Source organism: Microcebus murinus, chromosome 12 (assembly GCF_040939455.1).
Source record: "Microcebus murinus isolate Inina chromosome 12, M.murinus_Inina_mat1.0, whole genome shotgun sequence".
Classification (NCBI taxonomy): domain Eukaryota; kingdom Metazoa; phylum Chordata; class Mammalia; order Primates; family Cheirogaleidae; genus Microcebus; species Microcebus murinus.
The window spans coordinates 61,758,282-61,782,007 of NC_134115.1; the positions used below are offsets into that span (position 1 = coordinate 61,758,282).

Here is a 23,726-nt window from a genome sequence, read left to right on the forward strand (position 1 = left end):
ATCATAATATTTAGACACCTAGCCAGCTAGAGTTTTAAGTTATTTGGTTACAAGTAAAGGCACTTTTGAGGTGTCTTGTATTCCTGTATTATCTTGCCCCATATGAAAGCACCATTTTTAAGTCAAAAACTATTGAAAATGGACAGTTTTATTTAATTCAAACTAATTAATGCATTGAGAGTCTCCTTACACCATGAGGAGGATTCAGCCTTGCGTTTTCCTCACCCTCCCACTGTCCTTCCACCAAGCACCTAAGAAGACACTTTAACACAGTGAGACTCCAAAACTGCCTAGGGAATTGACAAATCAGGATGCTGAGCCTTCAGAACCAAGGCACAGGACCTGGGAAGGGGACCTACCTCTCCCTGATAGAAGAGCTCCTCTGTTTCTGTCACTTCACTGCAGAAAGCTGGGCTCTCTGGGTTTCCTTGGCAACATCTTGGTCTGAGGGATCTGAGGAGCATAGGGATGTCTGGCTGGGGCTGCTCAAACCCCACTTAACTCATCTCCTTTTTGTCCCAAGACAGTGGGGAAAACTGCCAGTGGTTGCTTAGCAATAGTCCCTGCTGATTCCTTCCCAACATCACTTGAGAAATGGGTAAGTAAAATCTCCCAGTAGAAAGCTAGACCTGAAGACTGGGCCGGGGACAGGTCAGACACTTGCCTGGGGGCTGGTGGGTGGGGCACGGCAGGTCTAGGCTGCAGGCCTGGCTCAGCCCTGAATCACCATGGGTAACTGTAAGCAGCCCTAGAGTTCTCTTAGGACCTTAGTCTCCCCCAGTGTACACTGAGGTCAGGCGGGGTGATCCGTGAAGCCCTCCCAGCTCAGCTGTTCTGTGAGTCAGTGATAGGCACCTGCTGGTTAAAATTCACTGCTTGGGAAGGAAGGGACTCTCTGAATTTTGCAGGGTCAGGAGGGTGTAGGTGGACATAGCTGCCCTCCGAAAGCTTGCAATCTAGTTGGAAAGATAGGTCCTGGATTTGTAAGAGAGATTCTTGTGGTCTGAGTAAGACTGAAGCAGACAAGAAGGTTTTCCTCTACAAATTCGGGGCTGTGCGGCGTGAGGAGGACAGCAGCAAAGGCCAAGGGTGCAGAGAGAGAACTATGTGACTCACACTTCTGATTGGAGGGTCTCTGAAGAGCAGCAGGAGCTAGATGAGGGTAAGTGGTCTCGGGCAGACTAGAAAAGCCTTGAATGCTGAGGGAAAGTGCTTGTTTTTTGTTTTTCCATGTAGTCCTTGGGAGCCTCTTCAAAGTTCTAAGAGGTTAAGTGAGGTTTTAGATAGCTCAGTCTGGTTTTAGCGTGGTAGATGAGGATGAGAGACTGTTCAGGCCAGGGAGCGTTGAGAAGCTCTTGCAGCTGCTCTGGAGGGAGGTGACGTGGACAAGCTGAAGACGGTGGAAAGGAGGCAGATCCAAGGGACCTTAAGGGATAGAAGAGCAGGGCCGGGTGACTCTTGTTCGCTCACAGATATTTACTGTGTGCCTACTATGTGCCAGGTTCACATGTTGTAGGAGGGAGGAGGTTCTCAGGCTGAGCCTAATGTATTCAGACAAGGTCAGCATGCTTAGGGCTCACCTGTGCATATGTCACCTTCAGGACCCTGGACTAAAAGTAGTGTAGTGTGACAATAGTGGCGTCTGTGTGTCGGGAGGTCTGATAAGAGAGCAGCAGCAGCGTGTGTTTAGGATATGTTTGAAACTAGCCTGGGAGGGGGACCGGTCACAGCATTGGGCGCCATTTGTGGGGGAGGGCTGGGGCAGAGAGAAGGGCTTAGAAAGTAGGAAGTAGACCAGCCACTCTGCTCGAGGTGAGACTAGAGGGCCGGGGAAGGTCACGCCGGCCTTGGCCCCTAAGGCAGCCGAGGGATGCTGATGGTCCCTTCCCAGAGCCGCAGGGCTGGGTACAGCGGCTCTTGGAAGGTGGCGCGGAAGGTGTGCAGGTGGCTCATGCCACCCGTCACGTCGTAGAAGGCGAGGACGCCGGCCTCGTAGTCCAGGAAGATGCCGAGCCGGTCGGGGTCCTCGCGGGGATGCAGGCGGCTGCGCTGGCCGTCGTGGAAGGCCCAGTACTCGAGGTCGTAGCGCTTGAGGCACCAGGACTGGCGGTTGCAGCCCAGGCGGGCGGCGGCCGAGGACCCGTGGCGCCGCAGGGAGGCGTAGGCCGCGCCCACCCACCAGCCGGCGCCCGCCTCCTGCACGTCCACCTCCCAGTAGTGGCGGCCGGCGGCGAAGCAGTCGCGGCCCAGCACCTGCCAGAGCGCGTCGAACTGCGGGGCGGGCGCCGGGCCCAGGCGGCCCAGCAGGCCGCAGCGCACAGTCAGGCGGTCGGCCGAGAGGCGCAGGCGCGCGTGCATCGTGTCCGGCTCCAGCGAGGGCGTGCGCGCGTCTGCGGGGGGCGGGGACACGGAGCCAAGCCTGGTGGGCGGGGCCAGCTCTGCGCCCCGCACGCCCGCCCCCTTGCCGCCCGCCCTGGCACACGCGCGGGGTACAAAAGGGGAAGACGCCTAGGCCGCCCAGGGAGAGGTTGGAAGCCTCCCCTTTTATCCCATTGCCTCTGGGGAGGTGGCTAGGGGCAAGGGAAGGGGAGAAAATTCTACCGTACGCCCTTTACACCATTTGAATTTTTTACCACGGAATTGCCAATTTCTAAGAATTTAATTAAAAAGCAATCCTGTTACTAACATGGGTGTTTGTCCTTCCAATTATCCCCCCCACAACATGCCGTTTTATAGTTTTTCTGCAGATTGGTATCATACCATACATACTCTTACACAATCTGCTTTTTAAAATTTGTTGATAGGAACAATTTTACCACATCAAATATTCTTTCACATGAGCATTTTAGTGATGATTCTAAGATTTTGATGTATGGACACATTATAATTTAATCCTCTATTGTTTTAAGTGTTTAGGCTTCTTAAAAAGCTTTTGGAAATACTAAGAGGATTATATTTTTATGTATCTGATTACTTCTTTAGGGTATATTCCTGAAAGAGGAATTGCTGGGTCAGTGGGTATGATTATTTTAAGGCCTGTGATAAATATTGCCAAATTGTCCTTCAGAAAGTTTGTAGTGATTTAATCTCATTAACATTTCTCTTTGCATTATATCGTGTATGTAAACATGAAGTTGTTTTTTTTTTAAGTCTGGATCATAGGGTTATGTAGGGCGTTCAGCTTTAGTAGAAAATGCCAAGTAGAAAATGCCAAACAGTTTTCTGAATTGTTTACACTCTTAACAGCAATGTAAGAGAAATTCTTGTTATCCACATATTTGTCAACCTTGGTATGATCAGTTTTTGAAATTCTAGCCATTCTGGTGGGTATGCAGTGCTGTCTCATGAGGTTTTAATTTGCATTTTTCTGATGACTAATGTTGAACACCTTTTCATATATATATTTTTTTGAAACAGAGTTTCACTCTGATACCTGGGTAGAGAACAGTGGTGTTATCAGAGCTCACTGCAACCTCAAACTCCTGACCTCAAGTGATCTTCCTGCCTCAGCCTCCCAAAGTGCTTAGGTTATAGGCGTGAGCCACAGTACCTGGCCCTTTTCATATCTTTACTGGTCATATAGATATCCTTCTTTGTGAAATGCTTGTTCAAGTCTTTTGGTGATTTTTAAAAATTAATTGTCTTTTACTTAGGGATTTGTAGAAACTCTACAAATTTAGGGTGAGTATTTTGTTGAGTATCTGTTTCTGAATGCAAATATATTCTCCCACTCTAAGGCTTTTTTTTTTCTTAAGAGATGGGGTCTCTATGTTGCCTAGGCTGGATTTGAACTTCTGGGCTCAAGCAATCTTCCCTGCCTCAGCTTCCTGAGTAGCTGGGACTACAGGTGTGCACCACCACACTCACCTCCTTTGAGTGGTTTGATGAAGAGAAACTCTTAATTTTATTGAAGTCCACTTTATCAATTTTTTAAATGGTCAGTGTTTTTTGTATCCCATTTTTAAAACTTTTGCCTACCCCAAGATTATGAAGGTTTCTCTTGCATTACTTTCTAAAAGCTCTGTTGTTTTCTCTTTCATATTAGAGCCTCTAATTTTGTTACTGGTGTGAGATAGACATCAAGATTCATTTTTTTCCCATATAGATATCCAATTGACCAGTATCATTTATCAAAAGGATTTTCCTTTCCCCACTGTACTATCATGTCATTCCTGTCATAAGTCAAGTGACCACATGTGTAAATATGATTCTGAAATTTCCATTTTGTTCTTCTCTGAGATAGTCTTGGCTGTTCTCCACCCTTTTATTTCTACAAACATTTTAAAATCTGCTTGTCACTTACAAAGAAAAAATTTCCTGAGATTTTGAGTACGATTACAATTGAATCTATAGATTAATTCGGAAGAACTGATATTTTTACAATAGTGAGTGTGGTATGCAGAAGAATGGCCCCCTAAAGTTGTCCACATCCTAATCCCTGGAACCTGTGAATGTTAGGTTACACGGCAAAGAGGAATTACAGTTGCTAATTAGCTGACTTTAAGAAAGGGAAATTAGTCTGGATTATTTAGGTGAGCCCAAAGTAATCACAAGTGCCCTTAAGAGTGGAAGAGGTAGAAGAAGAGAGTTAGACAGACATGTGACCATAGAAGAATGGTTATAGTGTGCATAGAAGTGGTTATAGTGGGCATCATTTTCTCCCACTCTGGGCCAGAGAGTTGGGCCATTGCTGGCTTTGAAGATGGAGGAAAGTGTCCTGAGCCAAGGAATTCAGGCAGCCTCTAGAAGCCGGAAAGGGCAAGGAAATGGACTCTCCTCTAGAGCCTCCTGAGAGCTCTCATCCCAGTGAGATTCGTCTTGGACTTCCATCCTACAGAACTGTAATCGAATAGGTTTGTGTTTTAAGTCACCAAGTTTGTGGTACTTGGTTACAGCAGCTACAGGAAGCATACAGTGAGTATTTCAGTACATGAATGTGGTATATCCCTCCTTTTATTTAAGCTGTTATTACTGTCTCAGCGTAATGTTGTGGTGTTTTCTGTGGAGAAGTTTTACACATCATCTGTTAGATTTATTTATTTTTAAAATTTTATTTTCTAATTGTCAATTGCCAATATACAGAAATTTAATTGATTTTTGTGTACTGATATATCAAGCAGCTATTCTAAATTCACTTAGGACTTCTAAATTATCTTTAGATTATGTGGGATTTCTATAATTCATATCATCTAAGAATAAACTCTTTTTTTTTCCATCTTCAATTCTTATTTGCCTTTCATTTCTTTGTGTTGCCTTGAGGTACTGTCTATGACATCTAGAACAATGTTGAATAGAAGTGGTTATAGTGGGCATCATTTTCTCCCACTCTGGGTAAATACCCAACAGAAATGCATGCATATATGCATCAAAAGACATACACAAGCTGGGTACAGTGGTGCACGCCTGTAATTCCAGCTACTTGGGAGGCTGAGATGGGAGGATTGCTTGAGTTCAGCAGTTCAAGACCAACCTGGGCAACATAGCGAGACTACCATCTCAAAAAAAAAAAACAGACATGCACAAGAATTTTATAGCAACATTATTCACAACAGGCAACACTGAAACGATCCAACTGTCCATCAGTAGTATAAATAAAGTGTGCTACACCCATACAATAATGGAACACTATACAGCAGTGAAAATGAACAGACTACTGCTACACATGATAATATAGGTAAATCTCATAAATACTATGTTGAATGAAAACATATAGTCTGAATGATCTAGTTATATATAAAGCTTAAAAACAGGCAAAAGTAACAGTGTTAGAAGTCAGGAAAATAGATACCCTTTGGAGAAAGTAAATAAGAGGGGACATGAGGAAGCCTTCTGGGGAGTGGAAATTTCCATTTCTTGATCTGAAGGAGGTTATTGAATGTGTTTACTTTTAAGCAATCATTGAGATGCACACCTTTGATTTGTGTAAATTTACTTTTAAGAATGCATGTCCAGGCCAGGCGCGGTGGCTCATGCCTATAATCCTAGCACTCTGGGAGGCTGAGGCAGGAGGATTGCTTGAGCTCAGGAGTTTGAGACCAGCCTGAGCAAGAGCAAGACCCCTTCTCTACCAAAAATAGAAAGAAATTAACTGGACAACTAAAAATATATAGAAAAAATTAGCCGGGCATGGTGGCACATGCCTGTAGTCCCAGCTACTCTGGAGGCTGAGGCAGCAGGATCACCTGAGCCCAGGAGTTTGAGGTTGCTGTGAGCTAGGCTGATGCCACAGCACTCTAGCCCGGGCAACAGAGTGAGACTCTGTCTCAAAAAAAAGAGATATATTAAATATATCATTATATGTATATTAGATATGCCAACAAAAGCTAAAAGGACAAATAATAATAGTTAATTATTTATGGGAGAGAGATTATGAGTAATTTTCTTTTGTCTTTTGTTTTCTTATTTTTCTACAATGAACATGTATTACTTTACATGCCTTTAAAACTAATAATAAAAGTTTAAAGAAAACCATTGGGTTCCTTAACAAGAAAAAAGGGGGGCCTCCATTGCCATGACCCTCCTCCGCCCAGCATCCCACCCTCGCCACCTTCTCCCCACTCCCAGGGTCTTACATTTTAAGAAGAGCGATCGCTCAGGTGAGGGGCTGATTTTCAACAGGGTTCCTGGCTTGGTGCTGGAGGAGCCAGAGAGTTGGCAGTTCATGTCTGTGACAAATTGTGAGAAATGAGTGCGTGGTGCTCACGTAAGCAGCACAAATAAGACAGACTAAAAATACTGCAAAACTGGAGAGAGTCGCTTAATCGCTCCCCAAGAATCACTTGCAAATTTAAGTAGGAAATGCAAATTCACAGCAACAGGAAAACTCCAGGACAACAAGTGAAGTCAGCTGGGGCAGCACTCAGGGATGGGAGCAACTTCAAAGCAGACATGCAAATGCCAGGGCAAAGATGGAACACAAGAAATCAGAGCTGAGTCCTCAGAAAGAAAAAAGGCTTGGAGCCTATCCCAAAAAGAGGGTACAGGGGGAGCACCTGGGAGCCCTAGGCACTTGCTGTCCCTTCTGCCTGGAACCATGCTTCCCCTTGCCAGCTGTCTGGGCTAGAGTTCCCTCGCCACCTCCCAGACCTGCCTTCCCTGACCAGCTCTTCTGAGGTGGCCCTTCCCCGCCCCCATCACTCCCCGCACTGTCACGGGCGGGAAACCCACGCCTAGGTGAACGCCTCTCCCCTCTCCCCAGAACTCCAGAATCCTACATCCAATTGCCTGTATGATACCCCCACATAGGAGGTCAAACTTCTCAAATCTAACAGGTCCAAACACCTCGTTCCCGCTAATCCTAAATGCTCTTTCCCATTTCAGAAAAGGACACCTTCCTTCTGCTCGGTCCCAGGCCGGAATCCTTGCAGCCTCCTTGATCTCTCTCTCCTCTGGCCTCACTGCACCGTATCCACTCCCTTCCACCCCCCCTTTGCCAATCCTTCAACAGGCCTCAGGGCCTTTGCACTCCTTTCCCCTCTGTCTAGAACACTCCCCCGATGTAACAGCAGAACAGTGATAACAGCTAACACTCACATAGTGCTTAATTATGCCTGAGCACTTTATGGACAAGAACTCATTTAATCCTCCCAACCACCCACGAGAGAAGACTATATTATGGTCTCCATTTCGCAGGTGTGGAACCAGGCTAGAAAAGTGAGGTGCCTTGCCCAAGACAGCGGGGTTGGAGACCTGGGCAGGGAGCCTGGGTGGCCTGGCTCCAGAGGCCGTGCCTGTGACACTGTGCTCTCCTGCCCTTCAGACCCACAGAGCCTGCAGAATGCTTCTGTCATGTCACCCTGCGTTTCCCCTTCTCAGAGGTCTTCCCCACGGCCCGCATAAAACAGCTCCTCCTTGTCACTCTCCCGTCTTCTGTCATCTGTCTTGCCCTGCTTTCCGGTTCCTCACAGCAGTTCTCACGGCCTGACACGTTTGTGCGTTGTCTGTCTCCCCTGCCCCGAAGACTGTGAGCACCACAAAGGAAAAGGAGCTTTGTTCTGTGCCCTGCTGTGCCCCGCACGTTATAGGGCTCAATGCATGTTCCGAATGAATCACAACAGCAGAGATGGATGAATGAATGAAAGGAAGAAATATTTCTGAACACCTGCTTTGTGCCAGGCCCTGCAGGGACCTCAGAACCTCGGAGCTAGACCCAAAGTGGTTCCCGCTGCCCTTCAGGCATTTGCGAGGGACATCTCATGAACACCCCCAGGCAGGACATGACAGGCCCTGGGGGGAGGACAGAGGGGAGATGGCCAGGAGAGGGAGTGAGCAGCCAGAGGAGGAGGAAGCATTGGCCATTCCAGCTGGGAGCCCAGAGCAGGCGAAGTTCGGCGTGGCAGGATCCCGGGGGCAGTCTGAGGGGCAGAAGCAGGACAGTGTGGCTGCAGACAGGCCGGACCCGGCCTCGGGAGGGGTAGGAGGTGAAGTTGTGAGGGTGGGTTGGGCACCAGGCCCGCCTGGCCCAGGGCCTCTGAGTGGGAGAGACATGACTTAGGGTGACAGTTTTCACAGCTGTCTCAGGGCTAAAGGGTGCTAGGAGAGCTAAGGGCACAAAGTGGGTCGAATGGCGACTTACTTTCCTTAATGCGAACGTCCATAGGCGTCTGTAACGTACTCCGCATGGCTTCCACGAGGCCCTGAAAGAAGCTCTTGACGGGCTCGAAGGACAGGGGCACGGGGTGGCACAGCTCGCCAAGGCACATCTGCTGCTGCATCTCCTGCTCGGTGGCCGTGTACGCCTGTGAGGGCACGCGGGGGTCAGGGTGGCACTGGGAGCTGCAGGCCGTGTCCCTGCCCCACTGCGCACCCAGGGCAGACCCACGCAGCACACCCAGGCCCCACCCTGCCTGGCACCTGCAGTCAGCCCAGGCCGGGCCCCTGGAAAGCCCATGCAGCAGACCAAGGGGGGAGACACGCGGAGGCTGGGTGTAGTGCTGGCCCTGAGGATCCCCTCCTCCCTCCTTCCATGTTCATGCCCCCCCACCCCATGCCAGCTGTGAAGGGGCTGATGGGCTGACACAGGGGCCCTCCCCTGTGACAGGGGTGTGCCTTAGGTGCAAACAGGGTGAGGGCCCAGTTTTCCTGGGGAAGGAGCCCTGGGGCTTGTGCTAAGGAGGGAGCAGGAAGATGTGTCCCAAGTGGGAAGCCAAGGACTCTGGAGAGCTCAGCTGGAGGGCTGACGGAGGGGTGTGGCTGCCACAGAGGGCCTGTTTCATGCATCCTGTTTTCTGCCTGGAAAGCACCTCTTAAATACCTTCCTGTGCTGTGCGGCTTTGCTACGCACAAGGTAGGAAACTCACTCTCCCCGTCCCTCTGCATCCGTGCTGCAGGCATGTGACAAGACGCCCCTACCCCAAAGCCTGGATTTGAAGGTGAAGGTGAAGGCAGTGACAGCAGCATGTGGCTCCTGGGGACAGCAGTGGTGGAGGCTCTGGGTCAGGAGTGTGAGCTGTGAAGTCCTGCCCAGCAGGGGTGCACTGGGGTCTACATGGCACAAACCCCTGCTGTGGCCTGGACTTCATCCCTGTTGCCCTGTCTTCCACCTGGATTCTCTGGGCCCCTGGAGAGCCTGTGAGCTACCCAGTTCTTTCCTAAACGCCTTTCTTGCTGAGAACAGTTACTGTGGGTTCTTGAATTTGCACTTTCTGAGGGGTTGTCCTGGGCAAGGCGTTGGGAGGCAGCAGACTGCCCCGGGTGAGCAGGTCTTGGCAGGCAGCGGTGTTGCCTGAGAAGTGATGGGCAGATGGGGGCCCTAGCAGGGAGAGAGGGTGGCCTGGCACCCGGGTGTTGGGCAGAGGCAGGCCCCACTTGGCAGGATGCTGTGCCTTGGGAGGGGGCAGTGGGATGGCCTCCATGCCCCATCTAGCCTAGAAGGCGGAGGGTCTAGAGTCCATTCTCATTTTTGTGGGAACCAGAGTTAAGGTCACACGCAGAGAGCTGGAGGTAAGTGGCCAGAGTTAGGACACTAGCAGGGAGAGCAGGATGCAGCTCCAGGGAGGTAGGAGGGTGGCTCAGAGAACAAAGGGGTGGGGTAGGACTGGGGGCCATGAGAGGACAAATGCCACCACCCGGTAACCCCAAACTCCAGCAGCTAGCACAGCACCTGACACATAGTAGGTTCTCAATAAATATTTGTGATGGAATAAATGAATGAATGAAACTGAGCACAGCTGCTTCTTGCCTTTGCAGACTCAGAGAACAGCCACCATCTCTCAAGCCAGAAACCAGGCATCATCTTGGTTTCTCCTGACTCATTCCCCACTTCCACTCACCATTCCTGTCGCACCTCTTGAACCTGCCTGTCTCTCCCTATCCTCACTGCCCCTGCCCTGGTCCAGGCCACCCTCCTCTCTCTCCTGGATGTCGTGGCCTCCTCCCAAATTCCCTTCCAGCCTCCAGTCCTGCCTCCCCAGTCCATCCTTCACTCTGTCACCCAGTGATCTTTCTAAAGCACTAACCTGACCACATTAATGGTCTCTTTCCTTGGTTAAAAACATATCCCTGGCTCCTATCTCTCTATAGGACAAAGTCTAAGCTCTGTGGCCTGGCACATAAGGCCCTTCCTGAACTAACCCTGACCTCCCGATCCAGCCGCATCTGCCAATACCCCCTGCTTTACACCCCTACTCCTCCCCAAGCCAGGCTGTACCCCAGGTAGTTCTCAGCCTGCCATACTCTTGGATGGACATAATTTCTTTCTGCCTGGGATGTCCTCTCTGCTTCGTCCCTCTGTACATACCCAGTGCGCTCCCACTCATTTTCCAGCACCCAGCTCCGTCATCACCTCTTCCTAGAAGTCCTCCCAGACTGCCCTCCCCCCCACACACAGAGAGTTAGGCATTTCTTGGACATACTTTTACTAGCTTGCTTAAGCTATATTGTATATAACTGTTTCTCAGCCTGTCTCCCCAGCCAGCTATGAGCTCTTAATGTCCAGCAGGCAGCCTGGCTCAGTATGAATTGATGAATAGATGAATGAACAAACAGAAGAAAGGAATGATGAATGATTAAAATCAGAAATGACAAAACCCTGGAAATGCGTTTTATGATGTGAGGATAGCATTCTTCTCCATGGAAGCATTTCTTTGTATTAGGTATCCTTAAAAATTACCATCATTTAAAAAGAAACAAACAAATGTAGGGCATTGTGCACCTTGCCCTTCTTAAAGTACAATGCGCATTGTGCCTAGAATTTGGATGAAATAGCTGACAGTGAGACACAGGTTGAACTAACTGAGGACACAAGATGGTACAAAAGTGGAAATATTCACCAGGGGACTGGCTTGGCTGGTTTTGTACTGATGGATTCATTTGTCTGTCTTATTTTCCAGCCAAAGCCCATGCTAATCTGTGGTTAGATTCAGTGTCACCTTTAGTTATATCCTTCCTTGTCCCATAGCCTTTAAAGTTACAAAGGTCATCTAATGCTGCAAGATTTTTTATACAGAGAGAATAATGAAGCAAAGAGAAAACCAGACACAAAACATATGCCATGAAGTCTTAGCTTAGCTAGCTGAAACAGATTTGGATTTGAGATTCCCAGAAGCCAACACAAAGAAGGAAACTGGAAGAGTTATATTAGTGGAAATCCCAGTGCACAGGAGAATGTATAGAGGTATTGACACCAAACAGGAATTTCTCCCATGGTTCCTTGAAGACGGGAATATCATCCTTAACAACATGCTTTCATTAAATGCAGCAATGACCATGACAGGGGCTAATTCTTAGCCTCTTTCTCAGCAAAGCCCAGTGGCTAAGGAGTACCATCCTTCTCTCCCCCTTGGGCAAACTATGACTCAGCTTTTGAAATTTGCTCAGTAGCTAAAAGCACACATGCCTTATCAGGATGGGTGTCTCAATTTAAGACTATATAGGCAGAGGGCCAGGCAAACTGTGTTGTGGGGTTATAGTCAGAGAGACCTGGCTTCACATTCCAGCTCTGCCACCTACCAGCTATGTGAGCCTGGGTGAGTCACTTCACCCCCCTGAGCTGCAATCTGTCATTCATACAGTGGAGTGAGGATATCCATTTTGCAGAGTTCTAGTGAATATCAGAGCTAAGATAAGATACATAAAGTGCTCAGAACACAGAGGCCCCATGGCTGTTAACATTATTTAATTAGTCCAAGATGTATATTATCTTCTGAACAATGTCTATTTTCTGGCCAATTGTGTGGGGGTGAGGAAGTCTACGTGCTGACAAGGCAATTCTCTGCATATTTGCTTAGTGTGTTCATACTGTGCTCAAAGCCACAATAACTGAGCGGAAATGGCAGGTGGCAGCTTGTAAGCAGAAATCCCAACACTACCTGCAGCCGCTGGACAGGACAGGGCTCCTGACTGATGCTCCAGACCCTGTTGGAGAGATCATTTATGATGTCAATTTGCTCCCTGCAAGACTCAGCTTGCTCCCGGTACATCTGGAGGACAAGCTGCGTGCTTTTATCAATGAATTTCTTGGCCAGCACTTCCTCTTCATCAAGCAGTAATCTGAGTTCAGAGAATTTCCCCGTCAGCCAGGTTTTACTTGACTCTGCATGAGCCTAGGGGGGAAAAAAAAAACAGAACAGTTTCAGAGGATATGTTTACCAACCAGGAAATCCAGAATAATCAACATGGAAAAAAAATTATAACCTCAAAAAAGCAAGTTCAGCAAGGTGGCCAATCAGATATAAGATCGACTTATGGAAACCAAAGCTTTCCTAAGTACCAGCCATCATCAGTTGAAAAATGCATGGAGAAACAGAAATCCTTTATAAAATAGGAGGGAAAATAGCAAGATATCTGAAAAGAAACCCAATAAAACCATATCCCTGAATGGGCAGATTCATTTCTATAAAGATGCTATTTGTCTCTAAGTCTAAAAATTTAATGAAATCAGAATCAAAATCTTAACGTGCATATTAAAAATTATTAAATTATTATGCAGAAGAATAAGCACAAGAAAAGTCAAATTGCTTTAAAATGATCAATAAAGAAAAAAACTGCTTTAGTAGATAACAAAACAAACTGTACATCTACAAGGTGTAAAGCCATGTGGCTCAAGCACAGAAAAAATGATCAAGAGCACAAAATAAGGAGCAGGAGCTCTAACAAGGACCCAAATTATATAGAGAAGGGTGTATGTGAAGGGGGGCATGAAGGAGGGTGACATAACAGTGGCATTTCAAATTACTGGAAGGAAAAAATGAACTATTCAGTAATTGACACTGGTATAACATGTAATTAACCATGTATTTGGGGGAAAAAAACAAGTTAAGTTCCTACCTTATATCACATACAAAAATAAATTCAGATTGGAACCCCACTATGAACGAGGCTTGCCAAAAAGTGCAAATGTGAATTTGATCATGCCTCTAGATTGTCTAGATTGTGTCTAACTAAAAGACACAATTTAGAGGACATATAGAGGACAGAGGAACACAGCTATCAATTTGAAAATATATCAGCCAATTGCATTTTTACTTTATTTCACTCCCAATTCAAACTAAATGTGACATTTATATTGGAAATATGGCCACTGATTGGATATTTAATGATATTAAGGAACGACTTGTCATTAATTTTCTTAGATGTGTAATTATACTATGGTTATGTGCTTTTTAATTGTTTTTTAATTTTTTTATAGAGATAGAGTGTCACTACATTGCCCAGGCTGGTCTCAAACTCCTGGCGCCAAGTGATCCTCCCATCTTAGCTTCCTAAAAGTGCCAGGATTACAGGCATGAGCCACCACACCTGGCTGGTTGTGTATTTTAAAAAATGAGTACTTATCTTTTATATAGAATATGCTGAAACTTCTACAGATGAAAGGGTGTGTATGGGATTTGCTTCAAAATAACACATGTATATACTTGAGGTTTTTCATAATAAAAGGTGAACAAAACAAACAAAAAAGAAAATCCAGATAGATTCAAGCAGTGTACATAAAAACCTCAAATGATAAATCTATTAGCATGAAATACAAAACAACTATTTAAATCAATTTGGGAGAGGAAGTCCTCCATGAGTGAGACCTCCATAAATGGAACCCAAATCTCAAATAGCAAAAAGGGAGACATCAGCAGTTTTTATAACATGAAAAATAAAAATTTATTTAATACGAAGACACTGTAAACAAAGCTACATGACAGGTCACAAACTACATAAACATACTCTCCATAATATATAGTATTAATAAAAATAATTTAATTAAAAAGTAGGTCAAGGATATGCAAATGCAAACAAACATATGAAGAGCTACTCGGCAATCAAGGAAGTGAGCACTATAATAGGAAAATAGTTTCTGACTATTAGATTGGAAGAATTTTGTTTTTAAGACACAGGGTTTCACTCTGTTGCCCAGGTGACACCATGTTATCTTCTTAGTGGGACCACATGTGGTTTGGCAGGAGACGGGAGCTGAGTTTCCTAAATCTGTGTTTCCTATACAATGCTCTAGGCCAGGGATCCTCAAACTTTTTAAACAGGGGGCCAGGTCACTGTCCCTCAGACCGTTGGAGAGTGCGCACTGTGGGCCTGGGACGAGTCGGCTGCTAAGCAGGACAGGCAGCAGCAGCAAAAACACCTGGCTGGCCGGATAAATGTCCTAGGCGGGCGGCATGTGGCCCGCAGGCCGTAGTTTGAGGACACCTGCTCTAGGCAATGGATAGGGTCTGAGGCTAGTTCATACCACAGGCCTCATGGATTAAACTGGCTTTGGGCTAGCCTGGGAATCAGTTCACATTTATAACATGGTTGCAATGGGTCACTGAGCCTAGACCCCGAATATATCTTACTGAATGATCAAATGAAGAAAAAAAATGCATTCCAAACCCTTGATTTATGAACACATGTTGGAGGCAACATAAGTAAATAAAGGACCCTTTTAGAGAAATCAAGAGGGCAAATATCTTCTCCCAACCAAGCTATTCTCCAAGCAGTTTCTACAGATATACTGTGTAAAGAATATACAAAAGAAGCTTAATGACACTACACCTTGTTCTAACTCTCAGTGCAGGGATAACTATCTGAAAACAGCCACCAGAAAACTTAAGGTGTTAGCATATGAGAATGGTTATGCAATACGAAGGGGGCAGGGAGAGAGAATGATGGTAATGAAACAAGGAAGTACACAGTCTAGTATGGGTGGCTTTGGTTCAAAGCGAAACTGGATCCCAACTGATCCGAGCTGGGGTTTGGACACAGCTGGGTGAGGGCCAGATGGAGTCTAGCTGAGGAAGGTCTAGGGAGAGGAAGAACCGACCAGCCATGAATCCCTGGTCAGCACAGGCTGAGGGATTGGCACATGGAGTGCTGGCTGCACCATGAATCCAGCTCTGGGTTCTGGGGCGAGTGAGGAGCTGAATGGAAGCTGTTTCAGTTTTGCTGAAAACTCAGCATGACCTCGGACAACCCTGCTATGCGCGCCTCTCATGAGACACCACCAGGGAGGGGAGGCGTGCTGTCCAACCCCTAGCCAGGTCACTTTAGTATTGGAACCTCTCAGACTCTACAGTGGCAGCGGCCAGCAGGAGGAGGTGAGGTGTGGAGACCAGGGGCATTGTCAAGGTCAGCAGCGTAGCCAGGCTGGGTCCTCATCTTCCCATTCCCAGCCTGGCAAAGGCCAGCTAATGTCACCCACTGGTCCTCTGACCCATTCTGTGGCTCAGATCCTACAGCTCTTGTAGGTCACAGGGAAAGGCACAGAGCCAGGGACTGAGGCTATTTATTCTCCCCCCCAGGGTTTCTGGGTCCGGTGCCAGTCTGGGTCTGTGACATAGGTCCATTTCCTGCCTGTGCCCAGCTCTACTCTCTAGGGCAGAGGGGCTGAGCCCTGCAGGCTGCATTTCCAGGATCCTCCTTCAGGCTAGGTGTGTTCAATGGGAGGAAGAACTAAGGGAGATCCAGGGGTGAGGACAAGGGAGCAGCCAGGGCACTGTCTCCACGAGTGGCTGCCCCTCTGAAGCCCCTCTACCCTCTGGCTTCCACAGAACAGGCCCACTCTGGTTTCAGCTTTTGCTTAGGTGGCCCTGGCCCCTGCACTCTGCTAGCACCAGCCCAGGGGTAGAGGTGGCTTCCTGCAGGTGCTGCCTGCCTCACCATCTTCCAGTTGGCTCTTCTATGCTTGTGTCACCGTTCCCTGCATTAATCTCTTCTGTCTGAAACCGTCATCATGGCTTCTATCTTCCTGGGTGGACTTGATGGATACCACTGTGGCCCCGGGTCCTACCTTGCTAAGCAACCAATGACAAATTATTTCAGCTCTGACAGCCTATACACACTCCAAATCCCTAACTATGTCTGTCAATTCAACTCAGTAACCAATCTTAAATATATCTATGTATCTATATGTATATATATACACACATTTATTTTTTCATTTATAAAAGTATCAAGAGCTCATGGTAGAAAATTTGGAAGATTCATTAAGAATACAGTCACTCTGCTATATTGTCATCTAGTCCCAGTTTGAGTAAAAAGTTAGGGGAGCAGGCTGAGTGTTGAATTTTCCCTACGCCTGGATGTACGGGGCCCCGTCTTAGCCTGTTTTCTGTTGCATATAATAGAATACCTGAAACTGGGCAATTTATAATGAAAAGGAAATTGTTTCTTACAGTTATGGAGGCTGAGAAGTCTAAGGTGGAGAGGCTGCATCTGCTGAGGCCCTTCTCACTGTGGGGACTCTCTGCAGAGTCCTGAGGTGGCGCAGGGCATCACATGGCAAGGGGCTGAGCACGCTAACTTATACAGCCACAGTCCCATTCCTGTGACAACCCATTAACCCATTAATCCATGAATAGATTAATCCGTTGAGAGCAGAGCCCTCATGACCCAGTCACTGCGTAATGACCCAGTCACCTCTCAATACTGCCACATTGGGGATTAAGTTTCAACATGAGTTTTGGAGGGGACAAACATTCAGACCATAGCACCCCTTGAGGTGCCACAATGGAGGAACCAATCAGCCTATTAACAAGGTGGTAAGAGGCTGGGCGTGGTGGCTCATGCTTGTAATCCTAGCACTCTGGGAGGCCGAGGTGGGAGGATCACTCAAGGTCAGGAGTTCAAGACCAGCCCGAGCAAGAACGAGACCCCCATCTCTACTAAAAATAGAAAGAAATTAATTGGCCAACTAAAAATACATATAGAAAAAATTAGCCAGGCATGGTGGCACATGCCTGTGGTCCCATCTACTCAGGAGGCCGAGGGAGGAGGATTGCCTGAGCCCAGGAGTTTGAGGTTGCTGTGAGCTAGGCTGACACCACAGCACTCTAGCCCAGGCAACAGAGTGAGACTCTGTCTCAAAAAACAAAAACAAAAACGAAAACAAGATTGTAAGAGAAAATCATTTCATGGGTGTTGGTTAGGGATTGATGACCAAGTCCTTTTTAATGGTTCTCTAGAAAGGAATTGGTTAGGCCTGGTCATTGGCTTTTGAACAGCAGACTTTGGACCATGTATGAATTCTATTGATGTTAATTTGTTTACAAAGTTGTTTCATGGATTAGTTTTCAAGAAAATGGCTTTTTCCCTAGCACTGCCTCTACATAAGTCAGTATTGAGCAGAATGGTTGTCCTAGACCTCTCTGCCACAAGCTACGCCTGCCCCAATTCAAAAGAAGGCATTAGGGTCCTTACACACGTTTGTGCCTTTTGCAGATTTGTCACCTCCAAGACTGTGTTCTAAAGAAAATAAATCAAGGTACTATCCAGAAATGATCTAAATGTTTGACATTAGGTAAATGGTTAATAAATCATGCTAGATCCCTAAAATGGAATGAATATACAGCTTCTAATACTGACATTAAAAAAGAACTTTTTCACGCCTGTAATCCTAGCTCTCTAGGAGGCCGAGGCGGGTGGATTGCTCAAGGTCAGGAGTTCGAAACCAGCCTGAGCAAGAGCGAGACCCTGTCTCTACTATAAATAGAAAGAAATTAATTGGCCAACTAATATATATAGAAAAAATTAGCCGGGCATGGTGGCACATGCCTGTAGTCCCAGCTACTTGGGAGGCTGAGGCAGTAGGATCGCTTGAGCCCAGGAGTTTGAGGTTGCTGTGAGCTAGGCTGACGCCAAGGCACTCACTCTAGCCTAGGCAACAAAGCGAGACTCTGTCTCAAAAAAAAAAAAAGAACTTTTAATGACGAAGGGAAGTGTTAGAATCTTAAACAAACAGCAAAAACCCACATATAAAGTGACATACAGTTTTAGTCAATAAGGAAGAAGGAACTGACACAGAAAATCCCTCTTCCTACTTCATACAGAGAGAAATGCTGATAAGTGAATTTAAAAATTATATGGACAAGCTCAAAATAAAATAAACAATGAAACGAACAAAAAAGGGAAATTCTCAGGTGTCAAAACCAAATAGAGAACCCAGAAATAGCCCCGCACAAGTATGGCCAACTGATTTTTGACAAAAGCAATTCAATGGAGAAAGACTAGTCTTTTCAACAAATGATGCTGGAGCAACTGGATATCCAAGCAAGCAAGCAAACGAAAAACCTCCAAACAGTCTTGAACTAAATCTCATACCTTATACAAAAATTAACTCAAAATTAATTATGAACTTAAATGTAAAACTTTGAAATTTTTGTAAAAAAAAAAAAAGAAGATTTTTGGAACCTAGGACTAGGCAAAGAGTTCTTGGACATGATAATGTCAAGAGAACAATCCATAAAAGGAAAAAAACTGATAAACTTGACTTAACCAAGATCAAAAACTTTCTGTTAAGATGATGAAAGACACACTACAGACTGGGAGGAAATGTTCGCCAACCACATATCTGACAAAGGACTCATTTCTAGAACATACAGACCATTCTCAAAACTCAACAGTAAGAAACAAATCCAGCTAGGAAATGGGTAAAAGATACGAAGAAACATTTCACCAAAGAGGATTTATGGATGGCAAATAAGCACATGAAAAGCTGTTCAACATCACTAGCCACTGGGGAAATGCAAACTAAGATCACGATGAGCTATCACTACACTCATATCAGAAACGCTAAAATAAAAAGTTGTGACAATACCAAATGTTGGCATGGACGCAGAGAAACTGTCTCTCATACATCACTGGTGGGAAAGTAAAATGGCACAGCTGCTCTGGAAGATGGGTTGGCAGTTTCTTAAAAAATGAAACATGAAAGTATCACATGACCTGGCAACAGCACTCCTGGGCATCTATCCCAGAGAAATGAAAAATTATGTCCACACAGAAACCTGTACACAGTTGTCCAAAGAAGCTTCACTTGTAATAGGCCCAAACTGGAAACAACCAAATGACCTATAATAGTTGAATGGTTTAAAGAAAAAAAAAAAAAAAAAAGGAAGAAACCAGTGTTACATTCTCCATACTATGGGATGGCTAGAGTACTACCCCTCAGCAGTCCACAGGAATGAACTGCTGATAAACCCAACAAGCAACAGCTTGGATGAGTCCCCAGGGCGTTATGCTGAGCGAAAAAACCCTCAGAAGGTCACGCATACTGTATGACTCCATTTTTATGACATCTTTCAATGCCATAATTACAGAGATAGGGAACAAATTAATGATTGCCAGGGGTTAGGGACTGTTGGAGAAAAACAGTGGGGGTGAGTATCAAGGTGTAGCAGGAGGTAGATCTTGGCAATGATGGAATATTCTGCATTTTGCTTGCAGTGGTTGTTCTTTGAATCTACACGGGTGGTAAGTTGATATAAAACTACATATGCTACCAATTTTTGGATGTTGTACTATAGTTATGTAAGATGTAACCCTCGGGGCACACTAGGTTAAGGTACACAAAACTTCTCTGATCTATCTTTGCTACTTCCTATAAATTTGTAGAAAGTTAAAATGTTGTGGGATGGGAGCAGGGGTCTGTCTCAAAAGAAAGAAAACCATTCCTTAGATTAAGGTGAAACCTGCTGCAGACCCTCCCGTGGACCCTGCACTCTCTTTCCTTCTGGCCCCCTAACCATATCTGCTCAGAGACTTGGAGACAGTGAACCTGTTCCTCAGGCTGAACAGCCCAAGCCCCTTCCCCCATCCCTGCAAATGTGTCAACTTTCACTTCCCAAATCCTCTGGATAGGATCTATCTTCCAGAGTCCAGAGTGCTGCTCTTGAAGATAGGAGGGACACTATTAATAATTAAGCTGGGGCCACAGTGTCAACCACAGCGGTCCCCAGCATACTGGGGTGTGAAGACATCTGAGGGAGAATGGGCACTGGGCTAGTGGGGGGGCCCATTCTGTGGGCTGGCCTGGTGGCAGGAAGGACTGGGTGCCAGCTATTCCCACAGTCAGAGCCACTCCTCCTCTCTGACGGTGGGATCCCACCCCAGCCCTCACTGCAAGGCGGGAGCAGCCGAGGCTGGGAGGGAGGGGACTGGCCCAAGTTCACACAAAAGGCCCCTAAAAATGCAACAACTTTGTCTAAATGGCTGCTCACAACATCATCAGGCTCAACTTCCCATTCAAAACACTACACGGAGTCTATTTATCTATTTTATTATTTTTTAATTACCTTTTTCTTTTTCTTTTTTTTTTTTACAACCCTGCAAATTCAGACAGAACAGAATCTATTTAAATAAAAATCATTAGGAAGGGAGTAACTTGAAGAAAGCACATATTTATGGAACAATTTATACCCTATTTAGTTTCAACATGGCAGTGAAACCTAAAGAGATCTTTGCATATTCCTTAGGCTGTATTTTGCTCTGTTTAAGGCAATTTGCACTTGGAGAGTTCCTCCCAGAGAATGGCAGCTGATGCAGAGGGACCAGAGATTTGCCACACAGCAAAGGAAACCAGAGCCTCGAGGCCCCTCACTTGCAGGGCCCCTTCATGGTCTTGCACCTAATTTTGTCTGTAATTTTATGTTCTTGCTCTCAAAGAGGCCCCCTAAATCATAGAAGCCCCCGCCTCCACCAAATGTGGTCTGCCCCTGTGAGGTTGGTTTTTGCTTTTCCTTGACTCCATACTGGGGGGACCCTGTGTCTGAGAGGAACTGTGGGCACCTCCATCAGAATAAGGAAGAAATGTCTACTTGCCTTGAGCTTCTCTTCGGCGTCCTCTATCTGGGTTATATTGCCAACTTCCTGCTGCTTCTTGGTTGCCAACTGCTTTAAACATTCTTGGCTGAGTTTCTGTTCAGGAGGAAGTTAGGAAAAAAGTCATAATACTGTCATTTTCGAGATAACAGTCTCCCCAACATGGGTCACTTCCTCTCACCCTTTATTCTTTTTCAGCTGAGGTATCTGAGACTGGGAAGTGGAGGGGACTTGCCCAAAGTCGTGGTTGTGGGGCGAGCTGGAGTATGAGCTGGGACTAGGGCCCCTCTGCTCCTCAGAGGTCCACACCAGGTATTCGGTGGATCTTGATATGCCCACATACATTTTTTTTCTAGGACAAGTCTTGCCTGTGACCTGCTCGTCCAGCCCCTCAAATAGGACCTGAAGGCAAGCAGCTTGGGGTCCAGGGAAGAGCATCTGCTTACTGGGTGACCATAAACTGAGCACCTATTACATGCTGGGTCCTGTTCCAGGAGCTGCCCTCGTGAAATGTGCATCCCAGGGAGTCCGTGGCCCCCTGGCCCTGGACTGGGTGAGAGATCCATGGAGTTCATGCTCCCTGCTGCCTGCTCTCTCCACCTTCCATATCTCTGCTTTTTGAAATTATTGTTTTTCCAAAGGTGTGCTCTGTGTCCCCCTCCCCCACAGGTGTGACCTTATCTCCAACTTCATCTTTCTCACCGCTGGCCTTACAGGCAGCCACTGGACCCCGCCGTGCTGACTGGGAGCTTCCTGAGGGCAGGCCTGCTCCATCCCTAGCTCCCCACAGGGATGGGGGCGTGGGGGGTACCTGGGCGTGTTTGCTGAACTGAACAGAACTAACAGGAGCTGCCAGCTTCGAGCAGAGCCAGAAGCCCCCAGAAACGTGTTACGAGCACAAGCCCCAGAGTTAAAGGAGTCCTAGGTCTGAGTCCCAGCTTTGTCCCCCCACCTCTCTCAACCTCAGTGTCCTCCGCTGTAACACGGGGATGACCCCACAGGGTGGCTGCAGGACTAAATGAGAAGATGCACACAGAATAATGCCTGGTAGACAATAAGTGCTCAATACCTGTAGCTATTATTGTGACTTTAACATCCAGCAAGCATTTGCTACTGTGCACAGCTTTACTCTAGGCAAGGGGGCGGGGATAGTCTTAACCCAAGTGTAAGCCATGGCGTCAACTTCCAGGAGCACATCCTTGCGCTCTTGTGATTTCCAAGCATCCAAATCCAGCCTCTGTACCCCACTCAAGGATCACCCCGACGTCCCGATACCTGTGCCCACCAGCCACAGGTGCTTCTCCTGTCTCACTACCTGGTGATGCCATACGCATCTTTCAAAGCCAGTTCAATGGCACCTCCCCCAGGAAGTCTTCCTGGGCTTCCTGTTCCCAGCTCTCACTGTCCTCTCTCTGGCTCCCACTGACCACTGCCTTGGACCCCTCAATTACAGTACTTATCAAGCTGTGTTGTCACTGTGTTCTCCCTCCAACCAGCCAGGGAACTCCTCCAGGTCAGCGAAGGATTCAATCTATTCCTTCACTCATGGCATAAGATATGTGCTCGAACAGATGTTTGGTGAATGAATCGATGGATGGATGAAGGGTGAACAGCTTAGGTAAGTAAATAGCTGTGTGGATGCAAAAATGGGTATGCATAGTGTTAACTAATAAGATTCAGAAAATACGATTAAGTATAGAGTTTATTTGAGCCCAAAGCTTGAGGATGGCTACCCAGGAGCATAGATTCAAGTTGCCCTGAATATACACTCCAATTAGCAGCAGTTACCAGTGGGTTTCTCTTTTTTTGAGACAGAGACTCACTCTCTTGCCTGGACTAGAGTGCCATGGTGTCAGCCTCACTCACAGCAACCTCAAACTCCTGGGCTCAAAACTCAGGACTCCTGCCTCAGCCTCCCGGGTAGCTGGGACTACAGGCATGTGCCACCATGCCTGGCTTTTTTTCCTATTTTTCTTTTAGTTTTTTGGTTAATTTATTTCTATTTATAGTAAAGATGGGGTCTCACTCTTGCTCAGGCTGGTCTTGAACTCCTGGGCTCAAGCAATCCTCCTGCCTCAGCCTCTCAGAGTGCTAGCATTACAGGCATGAGCCACCGCCCGGCTGGGTTTTTAAGGGAGAAAGAAGAGGTCGTAAATCCTTTTAAATGCTCAAACTGCCTGCTTTGGATACTCAAAAGGATCTATAAAAAGCATCCTACCCTGTGGTCTAGTGCGTAAGGTTCAGTGCTTCATGGCTGCTGCTCAGGTTTGATTCTTGGTCAGCGAACAAGACCTGTTTGCTTTAAATTACTTGTACGGGCCAGGCTTGGTGGCTCATGCCTGTAGTCCCAGCACTTTGGAAGGCTGATGTGGAAGGATCACTTGAGGCCAGGAGTTCAAGACCAGCCTGGGCAATAAAGCAAGATCCAGTCTCTACAAAAAATAAGGAAAATTAGCCAGGTATGGTGGCACATGCCTGTAATCCCAGATACCTGCGAGGCTGATTTCCCCAGGAGTGTGAGGCTGCAGTGAGCTATGATTGTGCCACTGTACTCCAACCTGGACAACAGAGTGAGATCCTGTCTCTTAAAAAAAAAAAATTTAAAAAGTTACTTGTATGGCTCGTGGCTCTTGACCTTTTGGGGTACCCATTTGCTATTGATCCTTTTCCATCCCATGAAGAGCTTCTGATTTCCTGTCTTTTTTTTT

General features: G+C 46.6%; 1 protein-coding gene across 4 annotated transcripts in view; it reads right to left on the reverse strand.

Annotated features, from left to right (window-relative positions):
• Positions 1-1,287: 1,287 nt before the first annotated feature.
• The window catches only part of TRIM14 (tripartite motif containing 14), a 31,587-nt gene continuing 9,148 nt past the window's right edge, over positions 1,288-23,726 (reverse strand). For all 4 annotated transcript variants that reach the window (XM_076008863.1, XM_012769033.2, XM_076008864.1 and 1 more), the window contains exons 2-6: positions 21,019-21,114; positions 12,309-12,542; positions 8,576-8,738; positions 6,573-6,665; positions 1,288-2,390 (exon numbers count right to left, since the gene is read on the reverse strand). In XM_076008863.1, the coding sequence (XP_075864978.1) occupies positions 1,855-2,390; positions 6,573-6,665; positions 8,576-8,738; positions 12,309-12,542; positions 21,019-21,114 (1,122 nt within the window). In that variant the 3' untranslated portion in view covers positions 1,288-1,854. The remainder of the gene's footprint in view (positions 2,391-6,572; positions 6,666-8,575; positions 8,739-12,308; positions 12,543-21,018; positions 21,115-23,726) is intronic.